The sequence below is a fragment of the Pundamilia nyererei genome, unplaced genomic scaffold (assembly GCF_000239375.1).
Source record: "Pundamilia nyererei isolate P.nyererei 1_Seehausen unplaced genomic scaffold, PunNye1.0 scaffold00117, whole genome shotgun sequence".
Taxonomy (NCBI): domain Eukaryota; kingdom Metazoa; phylum Chordata; class Actinopteri; order Cichliformes; family Cichlidae; genus Pundamilia; species Pundamilia nyererei.
Genome location: NW_005187518.1, coordinates 1,876,554 through 1,901,104, shown reverse-complemented (window position 1 = coordinate 1,901,104; position 24,551 = coordinate 1,876,554). Strand labels below are relative to the sequence as shown.

The 24,551-nt window shown below is 37.3% G+C and overlaps 2 protein-coding genes across 2 annotated transcripts; one reads left to right on the top strand and one right to left on the bottom strand.

The window, feature by feature from the left end:
• Positions 1-1,844: 1,844 nt before the first annotated feature.
• LOC102199858 (extracellular calcium-sensing receptor-like) lies at positions 1,845-4,793 on the bottom strand. Its single transcript, XM_005742188.1, has 6 exons — positions 4,651-4,793; positions 4,285-4,573; positions 3,436-4,185; positions 3,106-3,333; positions 2,899-3,022; positions 1,845-2,752 (listed from the first exon to the last, which is right to left on the bottom strand). The coding sequence occupies exons 1-6, from the start codon at positions 4,761-4,763 to the stop codon at positions 1,845-1,847; spliced, it is 2,412 nt and encodes an 803-aa protein (XP_005742245.1). The 5' UTR covers positions 4,764-4,793.
• A 1,885-nt stretch (positions 4,794-6,678) lies between these two features.
• On the top strand, positions 6,679-24,204 carry LOC102199583 (extracellular calcium-sensing receptor-like). The gene is made up of 11 exons (XM_005742187.2): positions 6,679-6,748; positions 19,797-19,974; positions 20,837-21,134; positions 21,344-21,430; positions 21,550-21,657; positions 21,788-21,954; positions 22,066-22,543; positions 22,622-22,852; positions 22,957-23,080; positions 23,191-23,663; positions 23,761-24,204. Exons 1-11 carry the CDS (start codon positions 6,679-6,681, stop codon positions 24,202-24,204), a joined length of 2,658 nt encoding a protein of 885 aa, XP_005742244.2.
• The last annotated feature ends 347 nt before the right edge of the window (positions 24,205-24,551 follow it).

Here is a 24,551-nt window from a genome sequence, read left to right as displayed (position 1 = left end):
TAGCTTAAAACTTTACAAAAACATGTTTTTTCGAGTCACTTTTTACAAGATTTACTAAAACATTTGTAACTTTTTAGTTTTAAAACACAATTTTAAATGTTAATTCTACATGTTAAATACTGAATCTAAATATTGTATTTAAATTTAAATGTTAAATCTAAATGTTACGGGAAACTAAATATTTAGCTAACATGAAAACCAAAATAAAAGCTTTACAAAAACCTCCGGCGCTAAAGTGTGCCGGTAGTGGTCAGGTTGTTTGTCTGCTCTTGCCTGACAGTCACATGTAACCGCCATGGGCTGCTTCACTTCTTGCCTACCAACATGTCCAGCGATTTAGCTGAAAACATTGAAAGAGCCATTTTGTTGGCCATCCAAAGGTTCAGCAGTAGTCACACTAAGCAACTGCAGTGTCCACTTCACAATCACCGCAGCATATGTCCAGCTAAATCGCTGGACATGCTGGTAGTTAATTTCAGCATGCTTCAGTTTACAAACGGCGCCCCATAAACCAGAAACAGAGAACATTTACCTTCAAAGTTTTACCTCTTGAAACATGTTGATTATAGTTATGAAGCACAACCTTTACTTTGAGGGCAAATATTCTACATTTCTGGCCTGCATCACACTTTTTCAGGTTTCGCTGTATGTCTGAGAGTACATGGTAAATGACTACTAACAGGTTGGTGCGTTTGATTCAAAATGTGGGTGACTGTGGCAATCAGCTAGAGAAAAAAGCAATCACAAGGAGCTTTACAACTGAAATCATGTTTATAAGTGAGTACAAACTGTATTGTTGACATCTTTGGACTTTATTGTAACTCGTTCACATAGATACTGTAGTTAGTTGCATAGCCACTGTGACTGACAGGTGTCCTGACAGCAGTGGTGAGTGAAATGTTAGTATTATTATAGTATTGACACAGAAGTCACATTAATCTTGAGGTTTTAAAATGCAGTCCAAAACTAATGGGTGACATCATGGTATCATAGTGGCGATGTCTATGGCTGACATTTTTTCTCTCTCTTTTCTCTCTGTGTGGACATGTGTGTGTGATGGTATCGTAGAAACCCATACTTTATCCACAATAGCGTAAACAAATTTTAAACAGATTTTGTACAATATCCCAATATTTTCAGAATTGGGCTTGTATGATAAATACTAACACTGAATATGGTCCGTAAACTGTTGTCTGATATACCTTGCACTTTTCTGTCAGTGAGGCTGTACAATGTCCAACAAACTTGATCAGTGCTGAGGAGTGATTGTTTTTAAAAGGTTGAGTGTGAACAGGTCATGCCTGAGAAAGAGGCCTGGTTCACAAGTGCATACTGCAATATTTGAAAAAATTACTTTTAACATATTAAACACAGAACTCAGTTCAGAATTGATTCAATGTAATTTTATTTATATAACAGCAATTCACAATAACAGTTGCTTCAAGGTGCTTTATATTATAAGGTAAAAAGACCCTGCAATAATCCAACAATTTGCAGGATCAGGTTCAGGTTTATGTGTTTATGTGTCAATTTAATAATGAACCAAAAAAAGTGTATGAAATTTTTATTACACGTTTTTATTGTTGATTGTTATTGTTAATATTACTGACAGCGTTAGAATTAGTACACTATAAAATTATCAAAATCAATACAAAAAAGAAAACTCTACATTCTACAGAAAACATCGTACATTCACTTTGTACAATTTTTTGAAGATTTTTGAAAAACTAGAAAATACAAATACAATACATGTGAAAATGAATGTCACACCAAAACGTAAGGGTAAGTAGTGAAATCAAAAAGTATACAACTAAATGCATTTGAAATAAAACTGGTGCCTAGATTTATTTTGATTGTATTTTTCCCATCAAATGTTTCTTTGTGTTCAGTTCAGGTTTAATTACAATAATATAGCATTTTGGTGCAAAAATACAAAAGAGTAGCCCATAACTTGATGCCAGAATAGCAAATATTTCCACAGCAACTGTGAATTTTCCAGGGGAGCTGACATAAGCTGGTATAAAGGTTAACCACACTGCACAGAAAATCAACATGCTGAAAGTGATAAATTTAGCTTCATTGAAATTATCAGGCAGCTTTCGAGCTAAAAAAGCAAGTACAAAACATAACATAGCCAGCAGCCCTATGTATCCTAACACAGCCCAGAAACCTACAGGTGATCCCAGGGCACATTCAAGTATAATTTTATCTTTGTAATGGTTCATATTTTTGTAGGGGAATGGTGGGTTTATTGTTAGCCAAAGAATGCAAATCAATACCTGTATGAGAGTGAATGCTAGAACACTCAGTCTCTGCTGTACAGGTCCAAACCATTTCATGACATTACTCCCTGGAAGTGTAGCTTTAAAGGCCATCAGTACTACTATTGTTTTCCCCAGAATACAAGAGATACAGAGCACAAAAGTTATGCCAAATGCTGTGTGTCGAAGCATGCAGGACCACTCGGAGGGCTGACCAATGAAAGTTAGAGAACACAAGAAACACAGAGTCAAGGAGATGAGCAGCAGGAAGCTCAGCTCAGAATTGTTGGCCTTTATCAGTGGAGTGTCCTTCTTGATTAAGAATAGAGCAGCCACTATCAAATTAAGGAGAACACCAAAGAAAGTAAAAAACACAATAATTTTTCCCATAAATTCTGTGAAGGAAAGAAACTCAACATTTTTTAATATACATGCATCTCTGTTTTGATTGGACCAATATTCTCCAGGACACTTTTTGCAGTCATTAGAATCTGTAATGAAAATAGTGTTGCCGTTATTGGTATTAAATCAGTGTAACTGTAAATCAGTAACTGTACCACAGAAGACTTAAACATTACACATAAACTGTAGAAAGCAAACAGTGTATGCACGTTGCTGTAATTCAGGACTGTGATACCTGTGGTGTTGCTGATTTCTCCTTCTGCACATGGCATACAGTCATAGCAGCAGACTGGCTTTCCTTTTTGAAGAACTTTATGTGTTCCTGGATGGCAGCTGACACTGCACACTGAGACAGGCAACTTCAGATCCAATAAAGAGGAATATGTGAAAGTTTTTGAAGAGACGCATTTTTAACTGTTGTTTTATCACTTAAAATATTTACCTCTTTGCTTCCTCCAGGCCACACAATGGCTTCCGTTTTAAGAACAAACCTCTGACCAGGAGGTAGAGAAGCATCATAATAGCCAACTGGTATAAACTGAACAGATCCATCTGGTCCATGCTGCCAGTTTACCACCTCGTACCTGGCAGCAGTTGCTCCAGTGCTGTCAAACCACACTCGATCCCCATTCTTAATAGTAAAGTTCACTTGCTTTAGGGACTCCACTACCTGAAGACCAGAAAACTAAACTGTGTCATATATTGCCATTATATTAATATCATTATTTTGATGTACAAAACAAAGAAAAGTTTAGTCATTAGTTTAGTTTACCTGCCTATGAGTAACATGAACTTTCTTGTCACACCCTTGAATGTTTGAGCACTTCAGGATGTTATGCAGAGAATAGGCTACAGCATAGACTGCTTTGTAAATGTTACTGGAGTATCTCAGCTCTGCCACATCATCATCATAATCTATCAGCTCCATTAGATCCTGATTTTCTTTGCAAAATGTAGTATTTATCATACTGTCCTGGTTTGCCTCCTTACACTGAAATTCCCAAAAGCCTTTGACTAAAAAATCTTCCATGCCACTGATATTAGCCTTTTGCACTGCAAAGCCCAGTGAGCCTCCCAATACAGCAAAGCTGGTAGGAGTCACAAGGCTGTTAGCAGTAATCCAGGCCTCCACTCCAATGAATTGTCTGCCAGTGATGTTGTGCAGACTCAATTGCTCCAGAAGGTTGTTCATCTCTACATGGGCCAGGAAACCAACAATAACCCGGGCAGTGCTCTTACGGATCACATCAACCACTTTTAGAAGTTTTTCTGGTTCTGCCCTGTGAAACCTCTCTCTGTATTCCACACATACTCCTTCTTCTTGGGCCGCAGCTAGGAAGATAGCCATGCCATTGTTACCATAGTCACTATCACTATTGACTGCTCCAACCCAGGTCCAGCCAAAGTGCTTGACCAGTTGAGCGAGGGCTCGACTTTGATAAAAGTCACTGGCAATAGTTCGAAAAAAAGAAGGATATTCTGTCCTGCTACTCAAACACTCACAAGTAGCTGAATGACTTATCTGAGTACACACAATAGAAAGATGCAAGAAAGAGAGACAGAATAAGGAAAGTTTACATTTCATATGCATACATGGAATATCCATCAACATCCCTCTTACCACTGGTATTTTAAATGGTCCAGTAGTTTGTGACAGAACAATGGTTGAAGAGGATTCAGACTCCCCAATAATAGCATGCACAGCTGATTGGCCAGAGCAGCTCTTTCCCAGCATCCATTCATCACCATTAATCAGGGCCATAACTGCACGCATTGAGGACAGTGTTGAGCCACAGTTGTCATAAATACGATATCCAATAGAAACATTGCGAAGAAGAGAACTGTTTTTGTTTATTTCCTCAATAGCAAATATCATCGTCTGTGCAAATCGAAACTCCCTAAGGTTGACACTGAGAAATGACAAGCAAATATAAACTTGTGTTTACTGTCACAAAACTCAGTATTTTTGTTAATAGCATAAAATTACCTGGAACACCTGAGGCGTTTGGGTTTCTCTGTAAAGACAAGTGAAGGCGATGTTATTTTGCTGTGGATGGAAAAGGCTCCACCGATCATAACATCTCCTTCTTTTGACAGCATAGGAAACTCTGGACTCCCCAGTATCTGACACAGAGAAGCTTTCTCCTCTACAGTTTGAAATGCAAAAAATCCAATGAACACTAGCCCTGTTATCAATGACAACATCTTCTATTTATGCATTATGGTGGGAAAAAGCTACTCTTGTCTGGGTTAGAGCAGAATTTTATCTTAGACCATGACAGGGTACGTTAGTTTTTACCAACCAATCAGAGACAGGAAAACTTTCATTGGGCCTCGCCATGATATTATGTGTTGATAATGATTTGTTACAATTTTAGGTTTTTTAGATTTCCAAATTTATATTAAACAAATGAAACAAATTATAACTTCAGACCAACAAACATAAAGTCCAGTGCATATCAATGCATAATTATACACAATTTGAGGATTTAACATAAAATATTAGATAAAACTTGTGCATTTTGAAAAAAAAATCCATAAATACTTAAAATTTTAATTTAATCCCACTATGCAAAGTGATGTCAGAGTAATCTTTTTAATATGTCACTTTTGGACGTCCAGTTTTGGTCCAGTGGAGGGGTTGTTTTGTAATGCCAGGTGACATTTTTTTCTCAACGTCTACAGAACATCTAGTGTAGATGTCTGTAGGACCTCCATGTACAGGCTATTTATAGTCAAACTGTGGTTGTTGTGGACATCTTCTCAATGCCAAACTTAACAAAACTTAGCCTAAATCCTAAAGCCTGTTTAAATGTTGTTTTTATACTGTTGTTATCCGGTCTTTAAGTCTGATGTCACTAGCCGTGTCTGGGCTCAAACTCCAGGTCCATAAATCAAATGATCACTGTGGCATCACTGAGAGCTGAAAAACTGTCTAAAGTTTTTCATCTGTAATAAAATGATCAGTGTTCTGCTCTACCAGGTGTAACAATTGAGTTTAACATCCGGGCATCCATGAAAACGGAATTTATGACATTTAACGGAGTTAGAAATTAGCAGAAAGTTAGCTCGCTAGCTTCCATCTAAACACTGACTGACGGATTTTGGAAACAAATTCAAACGTACGGCTCTTCTATTACATCCAACATAAATGAAGTCAGAACAGCAGTGACGTTTGTAGGGTTACTGAAGTTTGGCTAGCTGGTATATAATGATTTGCGACGTGACCGCTAGTGACACAGCTATGTGAGCATAATAATAATAATAATAATAATGGATTGGATTTATATAGCGCTTTTCAAGGCACCCAAAGCACTTTATTCATTCACTCTGGCATTCACACACACATAATATAAACAAGCTAATTTTTTTCCCTTGGTTAAAGTTAACGTGAGTGTTCTTGGTGGTCAGGAACAAATGTAATCGCATGGCAGGGTGCTGTAAAAGGACCAAACTTCAGCCAGGAGAACAACTGAGATAATCCATCCACAATACGAGGTTAGTCATTCATATACTGCTGCATGGGCTGGGCTGTAGTTACATCCTAAGGTTTTAAAAACTGAGCTTAAATAAATGATTAGCGGTAATAAAAGCCGAGGGAGGTCAACAGTGATCACTGACTGTTTTAGGAGCTTTTTGAGATTAAATAGAAGAAAATACAAAACATTAAACATGTTAACAACACAAAAGCCATATTAAACACAGACCCGGAAGGTGTTAGGTGTCTGTGTTAGGCCCGGAAGCAGGATTTGTCACGTCATCACTTAAAGACCGGATAGTGTCAGTAGTCACATATTTTCAGAGGGTAAAGGACATGTTTTCTATAGACTACCAGTTAATCTTTTTGTTGCTTTGTTTACACTTTTGTATCCATCTATAGCTATCATTTGTGGCTGAGACAATCAAATGAAGTTATTGGAAAATGATCTGGAACAGTATGCCACCTTCTGAAATGGGTCTAGATCATAACATTTATGTACAAAGAAATGCAGAGTGATCAGTGCACATCTCCAAGATGCCGCAGGCTCTTGAAGCTAAAACAAAAGTGAGCAGCTGCTCGGTGGACATGTCCCCAGCTTCTCACAGTTTGGAAAATGTGCGCGTTGACAAAGACTGTCGAGCAGATAGTCCAGTTCATACATATACACTTTCACAAACTTCTCCTACTTGTCATTGCAACTTCTCTACCAAGCACAACCATGTTCACTTCCTCTTACAACCATAAGCTCTTTGTAATAAAACACATTTGTAATTAAAAAATGATTTAAAAAAATGTATAAATAATGTACATTTCCTGCACCTGTCATAGACACATAATGTCCAGAAATATTACCCAGTCCAAAGCTCAAACGTTGAACATCATATTGACGTCCAAGTTTGGATGTCCAAGATCTGGACCTGCTTTGGACATTAATCCATGACCAGAATTGATGGACCCAATATAGATATGATGTTTAGTGGGATTTGATTTATGAGTAAAATGTACTATTTGGCTATTTTCACACAGAGTTATGGCCAGCAGGCCTTGATTTCAAAATGTAGAGATGATGAATGCTACCGTATGTTTAACTTGAAAGTGTTCAGATTCCCTTTCTTTCATTCAGTTTATTTTATTTTATACATATGATTGTACACACTCTGTTTGCTGTAATGAAAATAATGAGAATATATGTCTTCAAAAAACAATTACAAGAGTATTTTATCCATACATGTATTTGTGAATATCTTCAATTATACCCGATTTACTTATTCCACTGTATTAACAGTGTTTCAATAACCGCAGTGCTAAAACAATAATATATAGATCCATATCATTGCAAATGAAAAACAGAAGTTTACAAGTGAATTAAATACAGACTTGTGAAAACACAAGTAATACCATATCTTGTGTAACTGTAGCTCAATAAGATTACATTTTTAGAGTTAGTTAATTTATGCATCAGTGTACATACAGTTCCTCAAAATGTAAAGGTATGAAAAGTGGGGACCATAATTAAATATAGTATATGGTTTGCAGTTGTTCATCTTGGGAACTTATACAAACAAGGCACTTCCATTTTGCAGGGCTTCAAAATGCTGCAAAGTTTTAATATTGACTATTTTAGATCACATAGGAAATTTGTGTTCCAGCATACAAATGGTAGTATTACTGCTGAACACTGTCATAACCGTGTACATTATTCCTGGTAATGTGACCCAAATATCTGCCTTTTTCATTACACTTAATATTGTAACATGACATACCAAGTAAGTCATTTTTTTCAGAAAACAACTAGTGCAGTAGTTTTCGATAGTAACTATTGTTTTTTGTAAACTGTTATGAACAGTTGGGGAAGATGATTTGAAAGTCTTTTTGACTAACAAAACCTCAGCTGGATGAACATAGTGATGTGGAATCCTACATCTAGTAATCTAGAAATCTGGGCTAATATGTTGTTGTTTTTTTAATCGGTCAATTTCTTTCTTTCTTTGTTCTGTCTGCTTTGAACAGAAAGTTTGAATGTGAAATAAAAACAAAAGAAACAAACAAAAAACAACATTATATATTGCATGGGGATTTACACATAATCATTCTTGATTTGAATTTGTGCTAAATGCTTTTGGCATGTTTACCTTGTATTTTCAGTTATTTCCCTGTGTGGCACTTTAAGAAGGTATTGCATTTGGATTAGGGGATTAAAGTTACACTTTTGACAAGGAAGCAAAATAAACAATTTAGCATAACTGATTTAGCAGTGTATTGAGCCTTGCAATAATTAATTTTGTTATTGTTGCCTTTCAGCCAAAGGGATGTTCAGTAGCAGCTGGTGTGCCTCTTGGGCCCTTTTGAATTACCAAAAGATATTGTTAATTTTGTTTATGCAAAGTTAAATTGGTGTTTCAGTCACGGTTGTTTACCTTTGGGTATTGATTAAGTTCGAACACAGGTGCTGAAGTGCAGGTGCCTAAGGCCTGACCATGACCTACACCTGTGGCTCATCCCAGTAACAAGCACAATAACAAACTGAGAAATTCCCTCCAGAATACACTCAGCTCACACACCTATCCTCTTAGCAGATACTTGTTTCCAGGAGTGTTGCATCATGATACCCTTATGATGTCCACTGGAGAGCTGGTGCCGTCAAGGCCAAAGTCTATGATTGATCTTACTTTTTGAACTTGATGAAATGAATGAAAGTCAGAAGCTAACTTCGTATATGTTTTTTTAGTGTCAAAAGACATATTATCAATCAACTGGTTCGGAACTTTTTATACACCTGGGCTTATTCTCTTTGGTATTATGAGGGTTGTTGCAGGGTAGGTTAGCAAAACATTGACAAATAATAAATATTTAAGCTACATTTCGATAACAATCCAAAAACGATCTGCTTCCTTTGGTACACTTATGTAGTATTTATAAGTGTGTAGCAGTGCAGCAGATGATTATTACCTGTGTTCTTGTTTAATGGGGATCAGGTCAGATCTCTGTGCAGTCCAGTGATGTTCTTTATTATTGCTAAATGATCTTTATATTCAGGAGAGCATTTTAGTGTTGCAAGAGTGAAGGGCCTACACTAAAGTGTTAGAGTTAGTCTTGGAAGGTCAGTATTACCATAACAGGGAACTTAGAATACAAGTCAGCTAAATTATGGGGTAGAACATGGAAAGAGAGAAATAAATAAGAAATTATAAAAGCTGAAACCTAATTTTGTTCTTATACAGAACACATCTGGGACAGCAATACAGTATGTAGTGCAAGATTTAAATCAATGAAAATAAAAGAAAAAAAGTAAAATACTTTTCCTAACAAATTACACATACACACAATCACAAATCAGTGATTTCTTTGTACCTCCATTGGATCACCATACCATGGACAATACTGTCATCTGCTGGTAGTATTGTGGAATTACTGAAAACCATACTAATTCCAGTTATGGTGTATATTTTGGTGCTGCAGCAGCAGCAGCAGCATATTATTATTATTATTATTATTATTATTATTATTATTATTATTATTAGTAGTAGTAGTAGTAGTAGTAGTAGTAGTAGTAACTAAAAAACTGTATACAGCCAATATTACTAGTCCATACACACACTGTAAGGGGACAAAAATGCATATAAATACAAATATATACAACAATTATAGAACAAAAAGTAGACCAACACATGAGGGAAATATAAAGAAATTCAACATAAGCACAGCGACAAGTTAAATTATATATATATATATTTTTTTTTTTTACGTGGCATGGCCACAGACACACAAATATTGACACTGGCTGTGTGTTCTTATTATAGATTGAAACTTAATTTCTTAACCTCAATGATGATAAGCCCTAAAATTCAATGTTGTGTCTTTAATTAAAACCAATTAAGGGACTTGTTCAGTCAGACTGTGCAATGTTTAAAGAAATTGCAAAAACACCTAAGAGTCACATCTCAGACTCTATAGGCCCAAGTTGGCATGTTAAATATTGAAGTTCATGACAGTACAATTAGAAAAAAGCCTTAACAAGTATGGCAACACCCTAATAAACCACAATACCTCTGGAATAATATCCTTTCAAAAGCAGAGAAAAAAAATGGAAATGTCTAACCATAATGCATGTTTGTTAGAAACCAAATCCAGCACATCAGCACAGACGCCTCATACCACATATCAAGCACAGTGGTAGAGGGGTGATGTTTTGGGCCCATTTCACCACAGAATCTGAGCACATTGATACCAAAGTATTGTAGAGTCTAATGTGAGATCATCTATCCGAGAGCTAAAGCTTGGCCTAAACTACATCATGGAACAGAGCAGTGATCCAAAGCACAGCAGCAAATCTAGAACATAATGCCTGAGAAAGTAAAGAATCAAGGTGACAGACCTCACCCTGGCCAGAATGCTATCACTGGGAAAAAATGCCCACAAATATCAATAATCTGAAGCAATAGTGTTAATATCATTGGGTTGAAATTCCTCTTCAGTGATGTGAGGGATTGGTAAAGATATGCAGAACATTACTTCAAGTTTATGTTGCTAAAGGTGGTTCTTGAGTCATCTTGATAGTTTCTGACTCATTGTTTCTTCATTCTGGGATAGTTTTTGTTAAAAACAAAAATGATATACTGTATGTAATATGTATGTTAGATTATTTATTGCTGTGTACCTCAAGATGTGTTGAAATAATTTTTGAACCTGGTAAGGACCAGATGGTTTATTTATTTTTTGTTATGTCCAGATACATAAAACCTTAGAACTGAAAGAAGATGTACTTTCTTTTCTCATGACTCTATAAGGTCACAGTAGTTTCTCTTACAGGGACAATCTTAAGAGTAAATCCAAATGTTTGCAAAATATCACTGGGCTTCAGGTATAACGGTGACATTCAGTAATAATGAGAAACATCTTCTGATGTGAAGTGCAAACTCACAAAAGGACTGAAATCAAACAATTGCTTTGTTTGCCAAAATTCAATGGAACCAATAGGGGTACTTGGTTAAGGCCATCTTTGGCGGCAAGTCTTTTCCCACTGCCCTGATTTCTGCTGCATACTAGGAGATAGTCACAGGCCCAAGTGTCCATATCAAAATATGACATTTACCAAAGAATTGATGATGATGTGTGGATACTTTTTAAAAGGCTGCAAGGAGGGAAATTCTAAAGATGACTGTGGTCATAGAAGAAAAAGACTATATTTCCCAGTTCTGCCTAAAAGGTTTTACAGCTAGATAACTGAATTACAATTAAATTGTGGGTAGATGACAATCAAATAGAAGATATTCAGCAGAATTAGAGTTACAATGAAGTCTGAAAGTCATGATGGAGATTTGAGTGGCCTGAATACAGCCAATGTTATTTGAACTCATACTGATATTTTTAATCCTTGTAAACCTAATGAATATAAATATATATGTACAGCATTAGCTTGAAAATAAATTAGATAAACTACTTTGAAATGTAATGTTTAATTTCAAATTGTGAAAACAATGACACCCTTGAAGAGAAACCTTTATACTTTGTATACCTTTGTACTCAGTATGTGTGTATGTTTCTTAAAGTTAACTTAGAAGAGTTTTTTTTTCTGCTCTTCAATATTAAACTAATAATTGCAGGTGACAGTAACTAATGTCTCACTGCCATCTCACTAATTAATGGCATCAATGCTAATTGTTTTGAGAGAAACAAGGTAACCTTCAATTAAAAAAATTCTAAATTAATTAGTTTTCAACGCAACACCTGGTGTGCGCTTGTTTTCTATCCTAAGGGCCAGATGTCATCAGTCTTGTCGAAAACACTTGCTTGTCTTTTCTTGCCCAGTTTGCCCCTTGTCTACCTCTCACCCCTCTGGGAAAAAGGTAAATTGGCAGGTTTAGGTTGATGTCATAACATAGTTTCCCTTTCATAATATGCTCACAAACAAGTTTAAGTGCTTCCCAAGTGCACACACTTATGCTTCAATGCATGTTGTTATTCATTCAGATTAAGACAACACATGTTGTTTTCATCATCTACAAGTTCACAAACAAGTGACATGCAAACATCAAAAAAACTTGCCACAAGTGAAGGATATTTAAAAACTTTTGTGTCTGTGAATATGTGTGACATATTTCATGTTATACATAAGCGTATGCATATATATTTTAAATCGTATAATATATCTATACATTTATAAGATGGCACTGAGTCTAAATTGTGATGTGACCACTACCCCTTAAATGACTTTTATCGAGCTGCACCACACCAAATGCTGCACCACACCAAATGCTCCTGGTAGACAGCAACAACCTTCTAGCATAATTCTGGTTGGATAACTGACAACTCTTTACTTTATAACTTTATGAGTTTCAAAATCACTTTTGATGTTTGTTGTCTTGGAACAACCAGTTGTTTTTAAGTTGAAGCTGTTGATTTGAGGTGATGTTAATTATTTCATTGACTTTGTGCAATGTACTAGCAAAATAACCCGAGAGCATGATACCACCACCATGCTTAATAACTGGTACTCCTACTCCAAAAATACCTCTTGTCAATTTGGCTAAATAGTTTGATCTTTTTCTTGTTTGACCATAAAGCATTTCTCCCAGAAATCATTTGGCTTGTCAATTTGGGCAGCTGAATATTGATTTGAAAGTGGCAATTTTGAACCATTCAGTCCATGGTTATGTAAAACTGGCTTCTTGTGGACAGTGACACTACTTTTTCAGCAGTTTCTAGTTTCTGGCAGGCTTGGTGGTTCCTGGGTTGTTGCTGAACATCCTAACCAATTTCCCTTTCTTCTTATTGTGACATTTTGGGTCTTCTTCCAAACGTTAGCAAAGTGGTGCTCTATCCAAATAGCTTGTACAACTGTGTGTATGCCACCCAATTGTTCCTTCTTACTATAGCCTGTAGTATGTATAGGATTTGAGATATGAGATTTATTTTAGGAAAATCAAAAGTTGTGGTGTTTAACTGAAGTTTGCTTAATAGTTACCATTTTAATTAATAACAAGAATTTTCAAAATTTTCCATAACTCCTGTGGCATTCTGACAGGACAAGCAAGGCAAGCAATGCTGTCTAAAAATACATATATATTAATGTGTACCATAGGAAACCAACCTCTTTCTTTTGATCTCAGACAATGCTGTCACTGTCAGAGATCTTCGCGCCTGTCAATCAACATGTGCATCCATCCTTTATATTACTGCCATCTTGTGGCTGCAGTCAGCTTCACTTGTGTCAATCTCAGAAAAAACTCAGTTCTCTCTGTTTTGGGGACGTGTCCATTCTCCATTAAAAATTACTTTAACTGGACAAGCTGAAAGGCCAGCTGTGTTTTTCTTGTAATTTGCACGTGCACATTATGGATAAACCACTGGTCTTTGACGGTAATCTGATGGGAGAGTAGGTACACTTTCGAAGTAGCATCTATGAAATTATCTGAATATGTTTAACCAGCTGCTTTGTCAACACATCAGATTCATTTTTCATTCATATTTTCAATCCCCACTGTGTAGATATTTACAGTTAACTTTGTCTGCTCAAGCCTCTTAATTCAGCTGATTCTTTATTATTATTTTATTATAATAATAAAAAAAGTTGCCCCACACCACTGGCTTTAAGTTGATTTTGTGGGAAAAAATATTCATGCTAAAAATGCTGAAAATCAAACCGCAAAGTTTGAAGTAACCTTCATTCTCTGAACAGACTATTAGCCTGGAGACTGAATATTCTGAAGACTCTAATAGGCCGCAGGTCTCTTACTTCTTCCAGTACAAAAGGAAATGATTTTTGCATGACAGTGAGAGGCAGTGAAATTTTGCTCAATATTCACTGTGTGAGAAACAACAAGGAATTGCTTGATCTGCATAGTGAATCAAGCCCTATACCATCATATCACAACCAGAGGTTCTTTATTTTTCCATATATATCCAACAGAGTGCATGTAGAGTATAGGCATACATATTGCCTGGATCATTTTCATTTTCCTTAGAACAGCAGAGAAAATGTGTTTCCAGGCCAGCTAGAATTTGTAATTCTATGTTCTTAATCTCTTCTGTATGCTCGATACAGCCATGTAATTTTTGCACTTATTATACTCAATGTTATTCCTGATTTCTGAGCTCTTCACCTTCCAGGCATTCTGCAAATCCAGCCTATACTTAAAAGCTGAAGCCACAGGTAATACTTTAAATTCAAATTGACTGCTAAATCCAGAGTGTTTCCTTTACTGTCATGTTATGTCCCTTCTAGGATGAGGCTGAGAAAGAGATCGTTCTAGCTGAAAATATCAGACAAACAAATCTAAGGAATTAGATATGTGTGACATGCATTCCATGATAGATAGATTCACTCGCTGGGCCCACGTCCTCATATGAGGTTTTACATCGTTTTAGTAGATAAAGGTGAATGGCTTGGACATAAATTGAGCTACGGTTTGGGAAAGGCCTCGAAGGGGACTGGCGGAGGTTCCCGGGCCTGGCAGATCCCCATGTACTAAATAGAAGTGAAGACGTTAACGAATTGTAAAGGGCAGGGACGGTGGGGCATATAAACTTGGGGGACATATATCGATGAGAACCGGAATGAGCATGTTTGGAGGCATGGTCCTGCTCCTGAAATTCAGATATTTTATCTCCAATTACATCAAGATATCCTAACCAAAAGAAAGAAACTACACTACACCTAACCTCACTACCTAACGTAAAGATGAGAAAAAGAAGTCAGATAAATAGATAGATTGGATTTGGATTAGCTGATTATCAAACTAGTTGTTTGTAGCCCTTTACATCAATATAACGGCGCAAAAATGACATCTAATAAGGAAGAAAGAAAATGAACACGTTGTTCTCTATCGAGCTGATAATATCTGCAGACTCAGACTGATGGGACAGAGATGACTGTAAATTAAGCAAGACCTCCGAAACTTTCAATTTATGCTCCTTTCAGCAATCAGGCTGTCACCAGAGGGATGATATGGAGGAGCAACACACATGAAACGTGATGCAGCCTAGAAAGGCGTCCCAAGAAAGATATAATTTCATCATTTTTATATAATTTCTCCTAGAGTTTCTCCAAGATTTAGTGTTGCATGTCACTGATTTGTCACTCTACCAGGCGGGGTCCAGTGAAATGAGCTTGTAAGGTAAATCCAACAAAGGGAAGCATCAGTGAAAAAGTGTGGTTACAATTCCCACATTAATGCTGAGACAGAACTAATCTGTCTGTGGAATTTAATCTTCATCCTTCTCAATTGCGACCAATACCCAAAGCTACTTCAGACCACTTGTAGCAGTGACTTTCTCCAAAACAGAAAAGATAAAACAATCTGTTTTCATAGTTGTCGGTCTGCGACCTAGCATTTATGTGTTTGGACCTTTGATTTTGTTTTATTTAATATTCTGCAGTTAAGATTCTTTTCCAGGTTTTGGTTCTTATTGTAGTTGTAATCCCTCTGTTTTATATTTATTTATTTTTTCTGTTGTATTATCTAGTCTTTAGATTTCATTCCTCCCATGTCCCTCCTCATGAAGTCAGTTGTGTCTCTGTTTGTTTAACTTTCTTGTCCATGTCAAGTTCGTGTCTTTGTCTCTGTCTCAGTGGTTATGCTTTCTGTTTTATTGTGGTGGCCGGTGTCTCTTGTGCATTATGTTCAGCTTTGCTTTACCTGTGTCGTTACTGCTGATTTGCCCCTGCTGTGTTCCCAGCTGTCTCCACTTCCCCATCTCCTCCTGTGTATGTATTGACTGCATCTCTCTGGCTATGTCCCAATCCAGCGACCGCACGCTTCGTAGTACGCGCAGTTCGCTGGATCAGTGTTTCAATATTTACATCTTCTACCAGCTGTACATGTAGTTTGGTTATTTGCCTTTTGGTTGAAAGTACACTGAGAGAGGACTTTTTCATTAGTGATCATAATAGTATTTTTTTTCATATTAATGTAATTTTTTCATTTAATTGAATACAATCTATTTGTGCATGATTGTCAGTCCAAAGAGGGAGAGAGGAAAGAGGGGAATGTGAGGAGAAATTACAAGGTCAGGAAGAACCAGGTAAGAAAACAGACAGGGAATAGTGACAGGCAAAACAGACACTTTTAAACTGCTTGAGAGAGTTGACCACCAAAAGTGATAGACAGATGTGCTAACCTCAAGGTGAGGTGAAATAGGTTAAAATGAAATAAAAACATCTGCAGAGCCATAGTAGTATCTGCAATAAAGATCTTTTCATACATAGTATACATTGTACCATTGGCAAAGTTGCCTCCATTTTTATAATTGTTTTAAATTAATATTTTGTACATTTGTACATTTCAAGGACTTCTATTTTTGAAGTGTATTTTTATGTATCTGTATTATATTTTACATACACATTAAAATGTGTATGTAAAAAGTAAAGTGATTAAGTAAATAACTCACTATGAGCATCATTCATAATTTTCCCCCAGTAATTAAGGTTAGGATATGTATTTGTTTTTATTCCAATCCATTCTTCTTTTGCAGCATTTAAATAACCATGATTAGATTTGATGGTTTTGTTACAGACTTTTCAAAAAAGTGTTTTGCTTTTCTTTAACAAGTGTGGAGATTAAATTGTATTAAGATGTACAAAACAGTGATGTCATGTTTTGTGACGAGGACCCAGGCACAGAGAGAGTTGATGAATTTCAGAATCTTATGATTTAATAAAGAAATTTGCAGACTTGAACAGAGATGGTAAAATTATGATGACTGATAACGGAGACGAAGACAACAGATGATGAGGAGGAACAGGGGTTTAAATGCACCAAGGAGACAATCAGAAAGAACTCGGGAAAACTGGAGACATTTAGGAATGCAGGGACTGACAGAGACAGGGAAGAAGTCTCATCGTGACGAGTAAAGTTTATCTTGCCTGGCTGCGCAGCTGTCTGGGTGCTCAGCATCCCCAAAGCTCTGATCCTAGAATCGCCCCTGGTTCCCAGCTGGTACAGTGGACACATGTGTGATTCTTGTGATTAAAGCATCTTTCTTTCAGCTTAACGAGTGAACCGTCAGCTCGTTCAAACACATGTTAAAGTCTGTTTGGCTCGACACCACCGAACAGAGGCAGCAATATAACATAGCTAACATTAACAGTGCAGTGAATCCTGCTTGTGCCGTGATATTCAGGACTGCAAACCGAGCAGCATCACTGACTTTCAGCTTGTTGTGTTTGTAGATATATGACTGACTTTAATTATCTATAAAATCATCACATTCTCTGTAAGATTAAGTCAACTATTGAACAGCGTATATTTTAAAGTAAAAGCTTTAAAACCAAGTTGGCGCTGAAAGTACAAACATCACTAATGACACATATATTTGCCAACATGTGGCCAACAGTAATGTTTTAATGTTCTTCATTATTAAACATACATCGCACATAAATAAGTGACATAATATTCAGTACTTACTTTTGGAAGTTTACTCTTTGGCGGCCACGCTTCAGGCATCCGCCGTTTTTTTCGAAACAAAATATCCACACCCACCGCCGCGCTATGAATTGTGGGATATATGGGACCACAAAGTCTACACTGGTCTACACTTCAAATTTGGGGAAATGAACTGCGCATTTGTCCAGCATATGGGTCTTACCTGTCTGCTTCACAGTCAACACATGACACTTCACTGGCCTCAAACATGAAGGTATCAACCCTCATCTGGATTCCTTCATATGCCACTAACAACCATCCATTCATGTATTGTTAAAAGTCAGTGTCCAGTAAGGGCCAACAAAATCATCTATCTGAGGAACAGTAAGTTAATTTGTTATATATGAGCTAGCAACTGTGTGTGTGTGTGTGTGTGTGTGTGTAATGACATATGTGCATATATGTATGTGTGTCTGTCTGATTTATGATGGGAGATGTAAGGTACAAGGATGGAATGTTAAAGTCAAATGACAGAAATGTGTGGTAACGGTGTTGCATACCAGTCTATTTTGTTCTCGCCACCATGTTAGTGAATCATAATCATTCAGAACCAATAGCCTGGTGCGATCTCCATACAGTTTGCCCTGCCCGATTTCTCACACGCTTAACTCCAGCTGTTGCAGAGAAAATGGTGACGATGTTGCAGGTGAGAACTCCTAAAATAATCAAAGAAAACAGAAAAACCGCCCCTACACATCATAGTAAGTGCCTTGGCAACATTGGAAAAGAAAAACTCCTTTTTAACAGGAAGAAATCTCCAGCAGAACCAGGCTCAGCGAGGGGCTGCCAGTTGGGGTGAGGGGAGGAAGGCAAGACAAAGATCTTAACTGTGACTCAGTATTTTCTTTCTGTTCTTCCTTTTTTAGAAAGTTGATTCATTTATATTGTCTTTGTATTGTTATAAGAGAGGAACTTCACTTACCATGATACCCATCTCCCAGCGAGGATAGCTTTTAACTACAGTCTATTTTTTTTCTTTTCATCAAGTTGTTTTTAGAATAAAATAATGTTAATCCTTTCCCATGAGAGCATTTGATCCTTTGAGCCTAAGGTCTTGTTAAAAAGCTCAACTAAACAATACAGAGATTATCGTATCCTAATACTAAACACTGTCTCCTAGGACACCATCCTTCCACTTCTGAGCATCACTCAGGGACATATTAGGTGCATAACACAATCGCATGGCCTGAGGCAGCACAACATACAACATGTGATATTCATTCTGCTTTGCTGTGTTTTGTAGCCTGCAGAGTTTGTCTTGATAACAATATGCAAAACACACCAATGACTCATAAATAATCACTAAATTACTCCAGAGTCTCACCTTTCTTTTAGGCACCAAAAGTAAGTCAGAACATAAATCCTAAAAGCATAAAAATCTAATTATGGCTGAATTATGGTTATTTTAAATGTACCTTAAAAGTTTAGGGAATTGTAGGAGAAAGGGTTCAGGGTTAGAGTAAATCAGTGTAAGTCAATTTAATGTATTTTATATTGATAAAAGTACAGCTGTGTGTATGTTCTAAAAGTAATGTATTCACGTGTGATGTAGTGTAGAAGCCCTGTCTAACACTGCACTACTATGTGCCTTTCCTTATCCCTGAAGGATGAATACCTAGTCAGGCATAACACTAAGACATGAGACAGCTCATGTCTTTCTTCATTATGGTCAGGTGCCCATCCCAGTTCCTTGTTGTTGTTGTTACTTGTTGTGAACCTGTTCTGTTTCCTTTGATCATAAGTTCCAGGGAGATAGTGCCAATCTGACAGTTGCAGCATGAGACAGAGAGCATATATATCATACAGGGCAGCATCTCTTACTTGATGCCAAAGACTATACAGTTATTTGTGCACCACTGGTAGGGGTGGAAGATACAGCAGATTGATAGAAAGTATTTTAACTACTAGATTGAGCTTATATTAATCAACTTATGTTGGCCAAATACTGTATGTTACATTTCTTTAAATGTTGTGTTTGTGTCAGCATAAGTTAATGATGTAATGATGCATTCTTCATGCTTTTTCTTAACAAGTTAACTGTTTTTTAATTTATTAGTTTTTTTTGGTCATGGTCAAATTTCTATAAGTTTTGCAAAATTTACTATCAGATGTATATAGTTATTTATTTTCCAGAAAGGATGAACCCTTTATGGATGACACTGACATTAACAAAGTTTAGTCTTTCATGGAGAAGAGCAAGGCTTGTCCTCTTTAGTCTTTTGTGGACAGGGATTTTTGCCTATGACTTGTACCAAGATCAATGTGAGATAATTCCTGGCACGATGAGCCTGCCTGCACTGGAAAAAAAAGGGGACATCATATTAGGAGGACTCTTCTCCCTTCATGACATGGTGGTGGAGCCCAGTCTGTCTTTCACTTCTACACCTCCGTCTACCCAGTGCACGAGGTAAGAGTTCTTTAAATATCCTTAACATTGCTGTTTGGAACTTCACATTAAGGATGTTGAAATATAGTGTTACTTGGGAATATCATTTTTGCTGATTGCGAAGAGCTATAATTAAAAGCATGTACAAATAAAAATAAACTTTTAATGCAAAATATTTTGTTTATTATGGATACAAAATAACTTAAGCTTTACAATTTCCCCCAAACTGCAATACGTTGGAGAATCTTCTCTCACTGAACCAACTGAAAATAAAGTTATTTTAAGAACAATTAACTGTAATTAATGCACACACTGTACCCCCAGCTTTACACAGGTGCAACACGTTTATGTAACAAAACAAATGTCAGTTGCTGACATAATTTTCCAGAATGTTTATAAATTGACCAAATAACAGGACACTGATCATTTCCTCTGTTTTAACTTGTTTCCATTATTTTCCTTATAATTAGTGATCCTTTGTGCATACTGAGGCTGCTGGGTTGTGACTAGATTTGACTTCTTGTTAGCTTTAGCTTGTGCCACATTGCCTTTGTTAGAAATCTTTAATCTTTAAGATAATTTAAGTGTCACAAATGTTAGTTGACAGGATTATTTTCATTGTAGTCCCCTACCTGATAGCTTTGGTGAACTTTGTGTCTACTCTCACAGAAAGGAGCTTGTATCCTAGCAACATGGTACCATGTAACAAGTAACTATTTGCTTGCATCACTGTGCATGTGTTGTACATGCATGACGTGAGACTACGTGAGACTGGTATGCCAGTTACCAGTCCTCACTCAGAACAATGGAAATCATCCAGTTCTAGTCCCTGGCCAGTCAACCTGTGCATCTCAAATGTAAATTTCTTGCTGTTTTCTTCCAGGTTTAATTTTCGGACATTCCGTTGGATGCAAACTATGATCTTTGCCATTGAGGAAATTAACAGAAAGGGCAATCTCCTTCCCAACATCACACTGGGCTATAAGATATATGATTCATGCAGTACACCCCATCAGGCTCTAAAGGCTGTATTAGAGTTAAGGGGTACAGAGAACAATTCAGCAGGAAATACACACCAGCAAGGAGTCTGTCATGAGTCCATACCAGCAGTGATTGGAGATGGGGGCTCTACTCAGTCTCTTGTAGTAGCTCATTTCTTGGGAGTCTTTCATGTGCCACAGGTAGGTTTCTCACAGCTTGTAAAATACTCTGTAATCGACATAGTAGTGTGCATTGCTTATTGTCTTTTTTTTTTTGGAATTACCACTAGGGTAGGTCAAGACTGTGAATTAAATCCAACAGACTAATTTAAGAGTCTTTTAAGGTTCAATAAGGTTTTATTTTACATTGAAATTTATGGGATTTTTTTTTGTTTGTTTTGTTTTTATAGGTTAGCTATTTCTCAAGCTGTGCATGTCTCAGTGACAAAAACAAGTTCCCCGCCTTTTTAAGGACCATGCCCAGTGACTTCTTCCAGGTTCACTGCAACACTCAAACAAAAATATATTTTGCATTGTTTTTTGTTGTTGTTTTATTTTATATTTGTTTTTTGTTTTGGTTCTCTGTGTTAGTCTTGGGTTTTTTTTCTACTGCCAGGTAGATGCACTACTACAACTTGTCAAGCATTTTGGCTGGACTTGGGTGGGTGTGATTGCAGGGGATGATGATTATGGTCGTGGTGGGGCTAATATCTTTGTAAATGAGGTGAGTCAGACAATTACAAATAAAGGTATTCATAATAAAATTGCATTCTTTTGCTTTTCTTTGAGTATCTTACTAAAATAACTATGAAAATGATATTTACTGTTATTTATCTTCTTTATTGCTCTCTTAGGTTACAAAGTTGGGTGCTTGTGTTGCTCTTCATGAAATTATACCTAAGAACAGAGCGCAGAGCACGATATCATCTATTGTTTCCAACATCCAATCATCTGGGGTTTGGGTGATTCTGGTGTTTGCCGTGGAACAAGACGCAGCAGCTCTGTTTGATGAAGTGCTCAGGTTGGATTCTTCCACAAGTCCTCAGTATCATCTGTTTTATTTGCTGACTTTAAGTCTATAATGTTTTTTTATCACTGTAAAAACACAAATCTACATGTTTCATGAATTCAGAATGGAGCTTGCTGGGATACAATGGCTGGCCAGTGAGGCTTGGAGCACAGCTGCCATTCTTTCCACCCCTAGAAAGTACCATCACATCCTCCAGGGTTCGATGGGATTTGCCATTCGGCGAGCAGACATACCTGGATTGCGAGATTTCCTTCTTCGTTTGAATCCCTTAAGCTCAGATGCAAGTAATGATCCCTTCCTGGCACCCTTCTGGGAAGAGGTGTTTCAGTGCAGTCTGGGTGTAGAGGCTGAAGATCAAAAATATAATACTGAGGGTAATCCTCCATGCTCTGGAACAGAAGAGTTGGGGAGCATAGCAAATATCTATTCAGATGTGTCACAGCTAAGGATTTCCTACAATGTCTATAACGCTGTGTATGCCCTTGCCCATGCAATCAAGGCTATGAGAAGCTGTGTGAAAGGAAAAGGACCATTTCTTCAGCAAGCATGTCCAGATATGGACAGTATAAAGCCATGGCAGGTACTACTTTGTTTAATAATTCATTATAAATTTACAGATGTCACTTTACTCAAATGATCATATCTACTTTTTTTCTAGCTGCTTCATTATATAAAACAGGTAAAATATTTCAACACTTTTGGTGACGAAACAAAGTTTGATGGGAATGGTGACCCTAGAGCCATGTATGACCTTGTTAACTGGCAGCTGAAGCCAAATGGAAAAATGGATTTTGTCACTGTCGGTAAATTTGATGAGACAACTGCAGCTTCACACCATAAACTTCAAATCCAGGAAGAGAACATTTTATGGGCTGGTAACCAAACCAAAGTAAGGGTCTCAGCAGAATACAACAACAATTTTCTGAACTGTAATTTGTATATTCAGGTTTTCATTATGTGACCAGTGTAGTTTGTGATTCCACTTTGCCTTAGGTTCCCTTGTCAGTATGCAGCAATGTTTGTCCCCCAGGGACCCGGAAAGCAATCAGACCTAACTTCCCTATTTGCTGCCATGATTGTGTGGTTTGTGCAGCTGGGGAGATTAGCAATCAGACTGGTGAGGAAATGCCATTTGGCCACATTACTGTTTACAATGTGACTTACCCAGTGCATTTGCTGTGGAAAAGTCACAATATGGCAGTTAAGGCCTTTCTGTCTTTCCTTTAGATGCCATAGAGTGTATCCAATGCCTGCCAGAGTTCTGGTCCAGTGCTGAGAAGACTGCCTGCATCCCCAAACAGATGGAGTTCCTTTCCTTTAGTGACACTATGGGAATCATTCTGATGGTTATTTCCCTCACTGGCATCTTCAGCACCTGCTTTGTGGCCTTCATATTCTACTGTCACAGAAGCACCCCCATTGTTAGGGCTAATAACTCTGAACTGAGCTTCCTGCTACTCTTGTCTTTGACTCTGTGTTTCCTGTGTTCCCTGATCTTCATCAGTCAGCCCTCTAAGTTGTCCTGCCTGCTGCGCCACACAGCATTTGGAATTACCTTTGTCCTCTGTATCTCCTGCATTCTGGGGAAAACCATAGTGGTCCTAATTGCCTTTAAGGCTACACTTCCAGGCAGTCATGTCATAAAATGGTTTGGGCCTTTGCAGCAAAGGATAATCATTACCTGTTGTACACTTGTCCAGGTAAAGAATTTTTACTTTTTATTAAGATAAGAATAATTATGGAGCATTTCTTTAAAAAGTTGAAATACTAAACATGTACTTTTTTTTTTTAATAAAGGTAATCATCTGTACAGTATGGCTGGTTGTTGCTCCCCCAATGCCACAAAAACTAATGCCACGTGATAGCCCTATTGTTATTCTTCTCTGTGACAAAGGTTCCCATCTAGCATATGCTCTGGTCCTGGGCTACATTGGCCTGCTGGCTTTTCTCTGTCTTGTCTTGGCTTTTCTGGCCAGGAAACTTCCGGACAATTTCAATGAGGCCAGAATCATCACATTCAGTATGATAATTTTTTGTGCTGTGTGGATAGCGTTTATTCCTGCCTACATCAGCTCTCCTGGAAAGTACTCCACAGTCACAGAGGTGTTTGCTATCTTGGCCTCAAGTTATGGATTGCTGGGCTGCATCTTTGCCCCCAAGTGCTACATAATTCTACTAAGGCCGGAAAAGAACACAAGGAAACATCTCATGTCCAAAACATCCACATCCAAAAGATTTTAGAACATTGTATTAATTTTATTTCTGAACTTACAGTCACTCACTATTTTTCACACAGTTTAAACTAATTAATCAGCAAACAGTTGTGTGTATTTCATTGGTAAATAAATGCAAGTGGTGGCATCAGTGTTTTGCCACCAGATGGTGGTAGTGTGCTGTCAATTGTCTCTTCTGCTGTTTATCATATCAGGAAATGTCAGATACCTTTATTCTTTCTAAGAACTTTTCCAAGTGTCTCAGTGTGTCTGTCTCACACACACACACACACACACACACACACACACACACACACACACACACACACACACACACACACACACACACACACACAGATATTTAGAAAATCTCTT

Coding starts and splice junctions, on each gene's coding strand:
- LOC102199858 (XM_005742188.1), bottom strand. CDS start 4,763: ATGCTGTCAAAAGAAGGAGATGTTATGATCGGTGGAGCCTTTTCCATC. Junction 4,186..4,284: donor GACCATTTAAAATACCAGTG/GTAAGAGGGATG, acceptor GTGTGTACTCAG/ATAAGTCATTCAGCTACTTG. Junction 3,023..3,105: donor GGCCTGGAGGAAGCAAAGAG/GTAAATATTTTA, acceptor TTGGATCTGAAG/TTGCCTGTCTCAGTGTGCAG.
- LOC102199583 (XM_005742187.2), top strand. CDS start 6,679: ATGCCGCAGGCTCTTGAAGCTAAAACAAAAGTGAGCAGCTGCTCGGTG. Junction 21,431..21,549: donor TGCCCAGTGACTTCTTCCAG/GTTCACTGCAAC, acceptor TTCTACTGCCAG/GTAGATGCACTACTACAACT. Junction 23,081..23,190: donor GGAGATTAGCAATCAGACTG/GTGAGGAAATGC, acceptor TCTTTCCTTTAG/ATGCCATAGAGTGTATCCAA.